Source organism: Nipponia nippon, unplaced genomic scaffold, assembly GCF_047370975.1.
Source record: "Nipponia nippon isolate SJK-2023a ecotype South Korea unplaced genomic scaffold, ASM4737097v1 scaffold_9, whole genome shotgun sequence".
NCBI lineage: Eukaryota > Metazoa > Chordata > Aves > Pelecaniformes > Threskiornithidae > Nipponia > Nipponia nippon.
Window position 1 is genome coordinate 23,247,482 of NW_028262413.1, and position 13,508 is coordinate 23,260,989.

Genomic DNA, 13,508 nt, shown 5'->3' on the forward strand with positions numbered 1-13,508 from the left:
TCCAAGGCAAAAGTACAAACCTTCCAGGAGGCATCAGAAGCTCAGCGTCTCCTTCCTGTATCTTTCTCTGAAACGGCTCAGATGCTCTGCCCACAGCTGCAGCAGCCAGGGGACTGGGTGAACTGCCCAGCTGGCCGGCCGAAAGGTGGTCAATAAACACCTTGCTGAGGAAGGACTGACCACAGGCACACACTTCCCCCCGCCAGCTACTGAGAGAGGAGAAATAGCCAAAGAGTCATTTAAAAGTCAGAGGTGGAACAAACATTCAGAAAACTTGAGCCAAAGAGATCCTCTTCCAAGGCTTGTGGGCAACAGATGAATTACTGTGTATATAAGGACAGTAATTCGTGGCTGAGATTGCAACCCCACTGACCTTTTAATAGAAAAATGTATTATCCATAAGACTTATAATATATTCTGAAGGCTCCCAAGCAACAGAAAGGTCATATTTCCCATTGCACCAGCCTGCACTGGCTTTGTATTCTGCCTTTTTCACAGAGCTATCACAACCTGCTCAGATTTTTGGAAGTATCTCTTGTTTTAACACAAAAACCATACAGGCTGCAGGTGAAATAGTACTATCAGATCTCTGCCAAAGGTCATAGCGAAACACTTCTTGTCAAGGAAGTGGCAGCGTACACAGCTCATGCTAACTGCGTAACGAAGCACAGACAGTGGCACAGTTTCTCAAACGACTGAGTTGTCACACTAGTTTTGCTTTATGTACAATATTCAGCCAACCGGCATACAACACAGAACAGATATTGCAGGTACTACACAGTCACAGTAGCTCACGTCACCTTAATTCAGCAGCATAAGTGTTCAGATGCTTTTATCAAGGATCTCCTCTGAAAGATTACATTTCTTGATACCCAAATAATGCAAAGTTATACTCAGGAAAGCAAATGGTGACACAACCGGCGCTGTGAACATAACCTACTCCTCAAGACGATATGGTAAACGATTGTGTCCAAGAAGACTTCCATACTAGAAAAACAATTTATGTGAAAATAAATAACTTTGAGGAGAGCTGAACAAGAATGCTTCATGTCAGGGTGGCAATTCTTCCTGTGTAATTTACAGTCATGGCGTTGCTCCCTGTACAAAACAGGCCCCATTAGAGCATGAAAGTGGCCCCCTGATGATATGAAAGAATACTATTCATTACCCTGATATCACAAACTAATGAGAATTCATTAAATGCAACATGCCATGCATGCTGCTGAGACTTTTCCAGAAGATCAACACAGGTGTGACTAACTCAAGAGCATATTTAATTTTTAATTGATCAGTTTGCAGCATGCAGGTTTACACCCCAGTATGCTCAGCATGGAAATGCTCCACGAACATAGCAGGTCAGGCAATTGTGCCTTGCCTACCTCAGGTTTTGCTTAAGTTTCATTAACCAGTCAGAGGGTCTGAAGTAAACATGTAGGTGATGAGCTTTGATTTTTTTTATTTTAATTTGCCTGTTACCGCAGTTGTCATGAGACCCTAAACTCTCCTAATTAAGCAGTTCTGCCATCCCCCTCACCAGTGGTGAGTACAGAAAAAATCCCAACAATCTAGTAACACTTCAAACACTTAAGTCGCTGATACCTGTCAGGCAGTTAATTATACGAATGAATTTGTTGTCTCCTGCTAAAAGATGACTGAACACAGGACACTGCTTACTGCATATATTCTTGCTGGTTTTACGATTATTGTCAAAGAAAACGCTTAATAGGCAGATACTGCATGAAGAACAGCAAAAGATTATTTACATAGTATTCAAAACACATATCAAGAATTAAAAATTACACTTGTATAGCAAAATGAATTCCTATTAGAAAAGGAAAAAAAACCTTTACCAGACATTTAAGCAGAAGTCTTTTTCATTAAAATAATTTCACATCCCATGCTTTTCATACTATGATCAATTCACAGTATTCACTGATGTTAATCACATCATTCATAAGCATTAAATTGATCAGTACTCACCAATTACTAAAACGTCATCTCACTCCTCCTGGAAAACACATGGTCTTTTAAAACCAGAGAAGCTCAGAGCTTTATTTTCTCACTACCTAATTTGCTTTACAGTCCACTAGAAGATAATCCAGTTCGAACTGAAGAGCAGGTAACACTTCCACATAATTTGTTTCTTGTCTATATGCTCAGAGCAGAAAGACACAAGCTGAAAGGCTGTTTCAGGAGTTCTTAAAATATAAAAAATACAAACCAAACAACTAGGTAATCTAAGAGCAACAACGGAAGTAGTATCCTTTCAAAACAAATCCTAAATGCCAATTTCTACGTAGATGTGAGAAGACTTTGAGCAATAGGACTAGCAGTGGAAGGACTATAAACCTCAAACAGTAGTTCTGTTCTAAAAGTTGTCGCATATATTTTTACCATATGCATCACACACAGCAAGCATTAAAATACAAAAAGCTACATTAAATATAACTGAACTCCCCCATCACTAGACAAACAATTTTACCAGCTCAATAACCTATGGTTCTGCATCAGCAAGCTCTTTTGAAAGGTCTGTGTAAATAAATAATAAAACAGTCTGTTAACTTCTTTAGACTGCCTTGGATTAGGTTTCTGACTTCTAGGGTTTCAATGCATATCATTATAACCTGCGTTATGAAAGGACAGAGCTTCGGCATAGTTTAAACCCAGGGCTGCTCTTAGCCCAAACTAAAGGTTTGAGCTAACCATTGATGCAATTATTTTAATGCAAAGACATGAAAACTCAGAAGAGAGCTAGAAGTTGATACCATTTTTAGCTAATTAGCTAAGCTGTCTTCAGGTCCTTTTATACTGGAACAGCTCAGTAGACTCAGCCTTAAAATAAAAGAACAAAACTTTTAGAATAAAACTGATGTGGGCAGTGACTAAAAACAGCCTTCAGATCTCACACTGATCCATCACTTCCACATTTTGCAATTATTTCACCCTTCTTAAAAAACACACAGTCTAAGTTAATAAGGTACCCTGACTTTTGTACAGGAAAACCCACAAACAAGCAGCACTGCTGCTGGATGGACAGTTTCTGCATACTTCCAAGGCAGCTGACTCTCACCTGAGTTTTCTATGTGAAGAATGGCTTAATTACGTGCAAATATTGCAACTCCTGTAGTAGTTTTTACCCTAACACTCAAGCAAGGATTAAACTGAAATCACCTACTGCCTCTAACAGCCCCTGCCTATACATTTTAACTTTTAGCGATAATATAGCAAGTGGTGCACAAAGACAAAAAGAACATGGTACAAGACAAAAAGAGCACATGAAAATACTAAGTGGGAGCATTTTAATGAGTGCTCATAGCAAAAAAAAAAAAAAAAAAGGCGGCAAAAGGAGCTGATGAGGTTCTGGTCCTCTGCTCTAACAGATCTGTAACCTGTTTAAGCTCACTGTGCCCTTCCTAAACTTAAATCACAAACCACTAATTTACATTAACGCGCAGATTTAAATAAACCAGCCGTGTAAACATAGATACACCCTAGTTGAACAGAAGCAACATCTAAAGACAGTTAAATGAGTTTAAAAAAATACCAGTCTAAAACAAAATCAAAGCAATGTGTAATTCACGCCTTGAACAAGTCTGGTTTAGGTAGAGCAACTGAGCTCAGACAAATCAATGCCATAATGATTTCCTCTCCAGATTCCTATGCATAGACCAGAGACAATAGGAGAAACATGGTACACTTTACCCAAATAATGTACTTTAGCATGCAAAATGCACAGGGAACATTCACACACTCCTAACACAGAATTCTAAAAGATACCAACTTCATCCTAACCTCACAATGATTTGTTATACTGGCATCAAGAGCTTATTAAAAATTCATTAAGTGCTGTGTGGCTATTGGCACTGTCATGCTGAAGAGATTTTTTTTAACCCAAAGGAAGGTTTGCACTAGAATAATTACAGTTGTATTATATTAAAATACAAGACTAATGGCTATAGAAAGCCATGCACTACATGAAGATTAAAGCATCCAGACTACTAATGCTGACTTGCATTTAGTTTTGTCTTGTAGCTTCTCAAGTGCAGCATTTAGCAGATGACAAAGAAACGCACATAGAAATTGAATACAAAAATAAACACATTCTGGAGATACAGGAGTCAACATGGAAGATTTATTTTTTTTTTTTAAATCTTGGAAGTGAATTTTTAGTAATTTTTGTTAGTGTTTAAGCCATAAAACAGCTATAGGAAAATCACTTTGTTAATGTCTGATCTTCATGAAAGGCGACGACTCTATTGGTTACTACTGTAACAATACATAACATATATTCTCCTTTTCTGAGACAAGTTTCACAAACATTAACCCTGTAGGTGTCAGGAGGAATATCTGAGGTGGGTATTCTAGTTTCCATTTCAGATGAAAACTGAAGTGCATAAATTAAATATCTGACTATATACCCCATTATTGTTGGTTACATGTGACAGTTAAATAGCAATAAGAAGAGAATGCTGCTGATATTTGTCAATGAACTACACAGCAACTTATCTCTAGCCCTGGCTGTTAGTCCTGTCTCTTCAGCCCATACTATCTCCCACCAGGTGAAGTCACACTTCAGCTGTGTGAGCACTGTCCCCTCTGGTCTCCCACCATTGCTGGTTATAATCCCTTGCCCAATGTGAACACAAGCTTTTTTGAGGGGCCTTGTGGTGAACCCCACCACTGCAACCACCTGGATGGAAACCCACCCCTTTTTCTCCCACTGAGTTTCCTGCATGGCTGTACAATACCCGTGCTGGCACTGTGCGTGGACAGTCTGGAAGCAGGAGCAAGGAGCTGCAGTAATGTATGGCAGCAATACCACCACTGAATGTCAACTGTGGACTAATACATTCATTGTATTATTCCTTTACATCGATCACTGTTCAATACATTATTATTTAGAGTTGTTTGAGGTTTCATGATGCAGTGTGGATGCTCAGAACATTTATGAATATGCCCCTACACAAGATACACCAAACTGCCTTTATGGGCTCCCAACTTCCATGACTGCCCCTCCCCTACACAGCTACAGTAGCTCATGCTGCCCAAAATGCAATTAAAGCCCAACTGAGACCCTTTCACTTGTCAGGGTGTTTTTTTTCCTTGATGAAAACGCAGCACTGTTCTGTCAGTCTTCAGAAAAAAAACCAAGGCAGACAACTAAAAATAAAGTATGACTGAATCAAGATGGAAAATGTTTGTAGCAGAAGGAAAATAAGTGAAGAAACTCCATGACAACTCATACTGAGGACTAATTCTTACTTTTTTCCAGATGTGTAGAGCACTAAGCACTAACTATTGACCGCTTCCCTCCATTACTTGCAAATGGAACTTTAAGATGCAAGCCGAAAACTATGTGTTACATTATTATAAACCCTTTAATTTATTCGCTGCGGGCTGTGGATCTGCTGATTCAGATGGCTCCAGTCTGCTCCTCTAACCACTAACCCCATCCTTACAGGCTGGCTGGCATATAGCACATTACTGAGGGAACAAGTAATTCCACATGCAGCTGATCTGCTCCCTGTCTTTATATAGCACATGTTCCTCTGTTTTAGTACTGACATGACCCTATAAATATAATGGCTAATGTGAATATGTTGACAAACAATTTCCTCATTATGCATTTGCCTATCCCCCATCTATGGTGGGTTACTAAAATGTAACTTTAACAGAAGTAAATGACTACTGATGCTTTAACCCCAGTTCTGCTTTCATGCTTTGCCAACTCTCTGATTTTGGGAGAGTTTTCCACCTGCAAATATCACACATGGAGATTCACCAGCAGAGGAAAGCACTGTTATTTAGCTCAATATTCCCTCACAGTGAACTTCAGAGGAGTGGGAAGGGCGCATTTTGCCCTGTGCACACATACTGGGACAGCAATGGGTTCAGTGAGAAGGGCAAGTGACTTAAGCAGAGGCTGCTGTGACAGCCAGCGATACTGCTCTGCCCCTCATTCAGGAACAGTGCCGTTAACAAACACCATCATTCCCCTTTTCAGAAATAGCAGAGACAACTTGCAGTGCTCTGGGCAGGAACACTTAACACCTCTTAGGCAGGTAGTGACTGCTGTCACCAAGGACAGTCAAAAATACCACGGTGTGGCATGAGTCACTGCTGGCCTTGGGGGAGACTGGCCTGGCCAAGGGAAGAGGAGAATGATCCTGTATCCCATAATGTGGAAACACAGTGCAAACTGGACAGGAATGACAACTCTCCCCCTGGATACCTGGGAGCAGCAGCTCCAGGTGGGCACCATCCCAGGGCTTGGGGATCACCCCACTACTTGTTCTGTGTTTTGGGGGTGTAGCCAGACCCTGCCTCTCCTTGGATGCCTGGGGAGATAGCCTGGCAATATCGTAGGCTTCACATGGGCGCAGAGAACTGAGGTCTTCGAAAGGACAGAAGTTTCATGTTAAGTGCCACAAGCTCAGCTTTGGTACATTAGTGAAGAAATCCCTTCACCTTTATAATTTTTGCAATTTTGCTCTAGAAATAGGCCAACACCCCACAGAAGAAAAAAAAGACATCATTTAGACAGTGCAGTATATTTCCACATTACACCATCCTGCTCCCTCCTAAGCTTATTCCAGCATTACCTAAAGCTCCCCTATGCAAAAAGCAAACCACTATTTTCTTCTAGTACTACACAGGTATTTCACCTTACTAACAGGCACGACCCTAGGATTTTAAGGTCTAGTCATGTAAACTTAAACACATATACATAGATGTAGACGATCTCTCTGTCCCCTAGCCACACAGTTTAATTAAAACAGACAAAGATTCAGTCAAATATTTTTTTTAAAGCTGTTGAAGTCCAACGGAAACAAGACCAACCCTAAAACCCAGTTAATAATAATTTTCCTTTTGGAGTGGGACTGTTTTCCCAGTGAGGCATAAAACCCCTCATTCAGGCCTTGCACATACGTAAGGAGCTGTAGTACAACTGGTCCAGTGTAGTCAATGCAATACACTGCTGTTCAGTGCAGCGGCACTAAGGGCGTGTAGAAATGCTTTTACCAGGGCAGCTTAAATGCAGAGAGAAAAAACAAACTCACTCTACTGGTACAAAACACACTGAGGCTGACTGAAATCTCCAGCAGGGGCTGCATGGGCTTCACAGTTTTCTAGAAATGGGAGGAGGCGGAGGGGGAGAAAGACTGGTATAACCTCATACTTGATGGATAAGAACATGAGAATGGTTCCTGAAACTTTCCAAAATGCAGGGAGAGTTTCAGGACTTCTGAAGGATATCAGTAAAGCAAATTAAGGTGGCAGAGATCTTTTTCCACAAAAGAAAAATTCTTTTTTTATGCTCTCAAACTCATTGGTGTCGCTGTCAAAGAAATCTGTTAAAACAACCAAAAACATTAATTGAAAATACTCATAGTGCTGTAACAAAGAGGAATGTTACTTTGCATTACGCTAGCTGCAAGAGCCAGCAAGCTGCTCTATAAATAAGCCCTGCTGTAAGCAATTAAGCTAATATTCAACCTACATATTCTGAACAGTAGTAAAGTCACTGAGGAAAAAAAAAGAAGTGGCTGTTCACAGGTGAGCACAACTTGCATGTTAAACTTCAGAAAAATAGCCACACCCAAGTGCTCCCAGCAACCTTTGAAGCTTAGCCTTAGTAGGAACACACACCTTTATAACTTCGGAGTTTTGCACAGGACTTTTCTCAGACATTTCCAGCAGTGCTGAGGTCAGGATGAACATCTGTGCTGTAAAGACTGTTTCTCTGGATTTAAGCAGTGATCCGGTTTGTTTCAGGCTTTCCCTCTGCTTCTGGTTCTAAACCCAGATCATAAATAAAATGACTTTTATCTTAATCGAATCTTCTCTCAGAGATTATTTCCAGTTTCTATTATATTGACTCACTGTCTGCTGGGAATTAAGGGACCTTCTAGCTTTATTTCAGTATTCTGATGATAAAAAGCTCTCCATAGCCTCATTCTGGTTGTAATGAAAGTTCATGCAGGAATTCGGGCTCTCTAAACTGTTTCCTCAGTACAGAATAATTATGCAGTGTGAAATGCAGTAATTACTTAGATTATGTGATTTCTCAAGGGAAGCTTGCATGACAAAATGTACCATTCAAATCATACAACCGTGTAACACGAAGAAACTACAGCAGGAAAATGGCTAGCTATTTTTAAATATATAAAATTGCTGTGAGAACGCACAATCACCAAGCGTCTCGCTTAATAGCTCCATTCCTGGAATAAACTCTACTGGAATCCACAGCAACTGCTCTTGGCAGGGAGCATGCAGCATGTCAAACACGAACCACTCAAAGAACGTGCACAGCAGCCGCCGCCTGTCATCTTAAGTCGCCTGCGTTTTCACGTAACGTACACAGGTAAGATTGTGGCACTACACTGCCTTGGAGACATTTGAAACCTCAGAGTTTTATTCTGCCACAAAAGCCACCTTCTTTTCTGCCCCCTTCCCCTTTGTCTGAAGCAAATGATGCTTGTCATATGCTAAGAACACATGCTGTATCTCTGGATTTGGGAGATATAAAAAATAGAAGAATATGATAGGCAAGTATTCATGTAAATAAGGTTTCTTTCATATTCCAACTTTTGCCTGCTTGTAAATGAGACAGAGGTATTTCCAAGACTCTGAAATCATGAAAACTCCACTTCCCTTGCAGATTTTTTGCAATAACCCTGTATTTTTCCTTTCACAGCTTTAGTATAAGGACAAGTAAGAATCTAGCCTAGTATTCGTCTCAGACTACTTAGAGTTAACTACGCAGGGTGAAAGAGTACAAGTAGTAGGACAGACTATCTTTAACGCATGCAGTTTTCAGACTTACCACAAAATAAAGTTTTATATATTCTTACCATACCTGATTGTCCTGACAGAAATGCAGTATTTCCACATCAGATTCCACATTGCACTGCCATCTCCCTTCATGACCTTCTCTGAAGTGTTTGCAAAGTGACAAAGATTCCACGTAACTCAAGGAAAAAGTAAGTTTAGCAGCACACGACAAAGTTAGTCCAAGGTTCACGCAGCAGCCAAGCACTGATTCACGATTTCCAAGTGATTCCTCCGACCTCCACTCAAATGAACTCAGAGAGAAGCCAGCTTTCTCATCAGAAGTCTCGGGTTACTTCTTTCTTGATGATTTACAAGACTTGTTGTTTACATTATTTGCAAACCAGAAGAGATTATTAGAGGCTGTTCAGAAAGCTACATACAATATTGCTCCAAGTTGTCAAGTAAGAAAAACCTACCTATGCAGCACCTACAAAAAGTTATTCTAATTTATTTCACTTCAAAAAAACAGTCCAGTAACATGGCCCTAGAAAAATCACTTACGAGAACTGTAAATGCTTACCAAATACACACTAAATCAAATGGTTTAGGCTGAATAAACTCTCAACTGTTTGAAAAATTTCTTGTGTACTGTAATAAAATTTTTAGTGCCAAAAGAAGTAATGAGTCATTTTCCAAAGCCGTATTTGAACACATGTGAAGTTATGACTTTCAGTAGTGAATATCAGCTATGACACTTAGCCTATAAATTACATCAAAAATAAAATGGCAAGATCTGATAAAAAACGAAACAAAAAACCAAACCCCAACTTATTCATCATGCATATGGAATTCTCTTACTGTGCTGAATAAGTTTAAACACACAGCATTTATTGCCAAAAGTTTGAATAGAATTTAAGCTTCAACACACACTCACATGGAATCAGCCTTAGAGGAAAGTATTATTATTGTTGTTATAATTATTGTTAATCTTTTTAACTGAAGAACAAGCCCTGTAAATTCTGCCCTGGTTTCTCCAAGACCACCCTGAAAGTTAGTGTTGTTGCTATGACAGATTAAAACTTCCTAAGCCTTTGCTCAGCCCACTAGACCACACTCTCTTCTCTACAAAGAGGTCAACAGCATGATTATCAGGGGCTCTTCTGGATCAAAGACATTAGATACATGTTTATACTATAAAACTTAATTAAGCAAGAAACTGAGTTCATGCTACTTCTTTATAGAACAGTACACTTTTATGATTAAATGTCTGTTTTCTGTTGCACAACTCCACTTTGTATAAGACTATTTTATCTAAGATCTCGTGACCGTTATTGCTCTTCTGAAATACATTCTGTTTCAGGGGTTTTCTGACAACTGTCCCTGGAGCAAGCTATTGATGGCTCACAAAAAAAGTCAGAACAGGTTCCGCAGCATGTTGTACATTTTAAATCAGCAGGCTTAATGAAGAAAAAAAATTACATTAGAAAACTTATACATCTGCTCTTAACATAATCATTGAAATACATTTCAATGATGGAAAAAGCTACGTAAGTTCCGGCAGACCAGCTGAACCCTGTCCACTACCTTAACTTGCCAATTTGAGAGATGAAGTGCCTACAAGATAGATTTTCTGATTTTTGCATGGTGTACACTTGAAATATTTCATTTAGCATAAATAAGCTTATTATATACAGAGTAGAAAACTAGTAGTTTATTTTCTGTGTAGTATAAAGGTATCAAACAGCATGCTCAGTTGTGTCAACTACATCTCTTTGAGCTTATACTTGAGGCTTCAATGTAATTGATGTATTTAGATTATACATTCCTTGACTCACTTTCAGTTACAATATTTTGATATTACCAGCATCTGCAGGAATAGTATTTTTACCTGTCTCTAAAGATAGATTAAGGTGGATAAGATCTACCAGAGAACAGTATTTTGATCACCTTTTTCATCCATGTTTCTAAAATTTGTGCACAACCAGTGATCAAATGCATTAAAATAACATGTGATAGCATCATAGGAGAGAAGTGAGATGCTGTGGGGTGGTTTGTGTGTGGGTTGCTGTTTTTTGTTTTGTTTTTTAAATCATTGCTTCAGCACTTCCCATGGTAAGGACACTATTTACAAAATAGTGTAGAGAGTATTTCAGCTCCTGTCCTGATGAGCTGAGTTTGTCCACTAATTCCCAATGAGACCTGGGAAAACCAAGGCAGCACTCCGCTAAGCAAGCATTAATTTTGCAGGGAATGGCAGGTCCAATTTTGGAATATAGAACTGACAGACAACCTGGAAAGACAAAATAATATACATCCAGAAAATGCTGAATACTATGCAAATCACATAATGAGTTAATATGACTCTAGTATTTCAGTTCTATTATTAAATCTCGGATGTAAATAAATGCTATTTATTCTGATGCAAATGTGAAGAACAGATTGCTGTGATATGCTCCTTGAAATTATATTGGAAGGGTATGCTTAAACCTAAGAGCATCCTGTAAAGCTTCAGGAGGGCAGGGAGAACAATGCTAGATTTGACCAAGCGTGGGTGCTAATCGCATCAGCTGATAGCTGATGATTTCTGGGCATACACAGATGTGAAGAACTGGTGATTAATCCAAACCTACAGCTAATTCTGTCTCTCATGATGGGCTGCCTTTTCTAAAAACGGCTCCTTTGTAATATGATTACCAAGGAGGTAACAGAACAGATATCAAAGAGGACACTGACTGATCAACTATTTCTTACTATTAAGAAAAATCTTATTCAAGAATAGAGGAACTTTTCCAGCAGCAGTAAGACAGTAAGTCCCTTTTGTCTTAGCTGTTTACTGTCTTCTCCTTTGTTCCCAGTGACATTACTATGCCTGAAACAAGGCACAGATTAGCATATCAAATGACTTCACTTTTTTGAAGCCTTGTTTGCTTTCACTGTATGACAAGTCAAGATGAGCCCCAGCACTGCAGGGGCCATTTGGCATCATGTCTGTCTTTGACACAGATTTTCCATTTTGTACATCAATCATAATCTATTGTAATGATTCCAGTGACAACCTTCTCCCACACTCACACGTTTGGCTAAGAAATCCCAGCCAATGCAGAGACTGCAGGCTGGTAACAAGGGATGTTTGGAGACAGTTGCTGCCTGGCTGGTTTATTATTCCTCTTTGGGTGTGGCAATGAAAACTTCAGTTATCTCTTCCCCTTGAAATAAAACAACAGATTCCATTTCACAGGACATCATTGCATCCACCCAGTCCCACTGTGCCTGGGACCATGCTCTGTATGAGGCAGGACTCCCCAAACACATATACTTAGTTTGCCAATTTTTTTTTCCTCCCATTATACTCCCTGGAAATCCTTATTAAACATACTCTGCTTGCAAGCATCTACAGCACAACTCTCATTCTCAGTAGGCATGTCAGCACCGCTGTGTCTGGGCCCACAACAGTGTCCTGCTAATGGTTCATGTATTACAGGCCGTCTTCGTCCTGCCAGCTTGCAACAGGAAGATGCATGGAGAAGTCCTGCCTCCTTCCAAAATTTCTTCTCACTTCAGTACACAGGCTTTTCCAAACCCAGCATCAGTATGTCTCTCTAGGACACCAAGTGACTATTTTATTTTCAGTGGATGTATTAATCAGCACAATCATGAAGTGCTGCCCTCTGCATCAGAAGGTCACACTGTTCTTAGGTTTTCCCCCACTTTATTTCCACATTTCTACATTGAGTGGACAGACCAGGTCTCATGGAGCTGCATTTCACTGTCTGTAAAGCAGCAAAAGCAACTCTCAACTTTGTAAAACATTTTGCATCTTTTTTTTAGAAAGAAATCTTTAGTTCGAACAGCCACGATCACTAATTTGAAGATGATATTATGATACCAGCACTCTCAAGTGGCTTATGAGAACTGAGCAAATAGTTGAGGCAGCTGAAGATGCATCCGCTCTGAGCTATCCCGGCCTTGCTGACAGGTTATTGCTGCCTATTGCAGAGTCAGCATAAAGGACTGTCTGCTGCTCAGCTGCTCTGATCTGCAGTCTGGAGCACTGGCTGAAACTGCTGATGCAGGTGAGTTTGCATCAAGACAACCTGAAACAGCTGAGACAGACACACTTTTTTTTTTTTGTTTTGCTGACTGTACACAGCAGCAGTGAGCTGTTGCAGGGGAGTAAAAACAATTGGAAGAATCAATATCTCAAAAATGCTGGAACAAAATTCACCAAAAGTTGTTTGTCGGAGCCCTCAACTTGTGCACTTCCATACCACACATTTTAATAACAATAATGGGATTCTCCCCATGGTTTTGATTGCTAGGAGAACCCAGAGCAACTACTAGCCCACTATGTGATGGAGAGTACTTAAGGATTCTTTAAAAAAAAAAAAAAAGAAAAAAAAATGTTGTGGGGGAGGATAGGGAGGTAATGAACAGAAAAGAACTGGAGGATTTTAATCTACTTTCTATTTTTTACACTGGAAACACAGCTGCTGCCGGCAAAGATATTACAGGGACATAAATCATTCTAAGTATTTCAAAATGCTAGAGCTAAGGTTCCTTTACAAGTTGTAGGTGGTGTATTACTTTTAAATGATATTTAAAGGCATGATAGAAAGGCAGCACTTAATTTGGAATCTCACATTCTATTATTCTCCCCGCTCCTGAGATTCATTCATATTTTGCATGAAAGCCTGTGCGATAAGCAGAGTGCTGTGCTGGTACAGCCAGGGAGA

The 13,508-nt window shown here is 39.7% G+C and overlaps 1 protein-coding gene across 10 annotated transcripts in view; it reads right to left on the reverse strand.

The window, feature by feature from the left end:
• Positions 1-13,508, reverse strand: part of IQSEC1 (IQ motif and Sec7 domain ArfGEF 1) — a 355,322-nt gene that overhangs the window by 133,433 nt on the left and 208,381 nt on the right. The window contains exon 1 of one of the 10 annotated variants that reach the window (XM_087743588.1): positions 8,861-8,968. The exons of the other annotated variants lie outside the window; for them this stretch is intronic. Within the exon in view, the coding sequence (XP_087599714.1) occupies positions 8,861-8,928 (68 nt within the window). The 5' untranslated portion in view covers positions 8,929-8,968. Of the gene's footprint in view, positions 1-8,860; positions 8,969-13,508 lie in introns of those variants that run through there. 10 annotated transcript variants of the gene reach the window in all.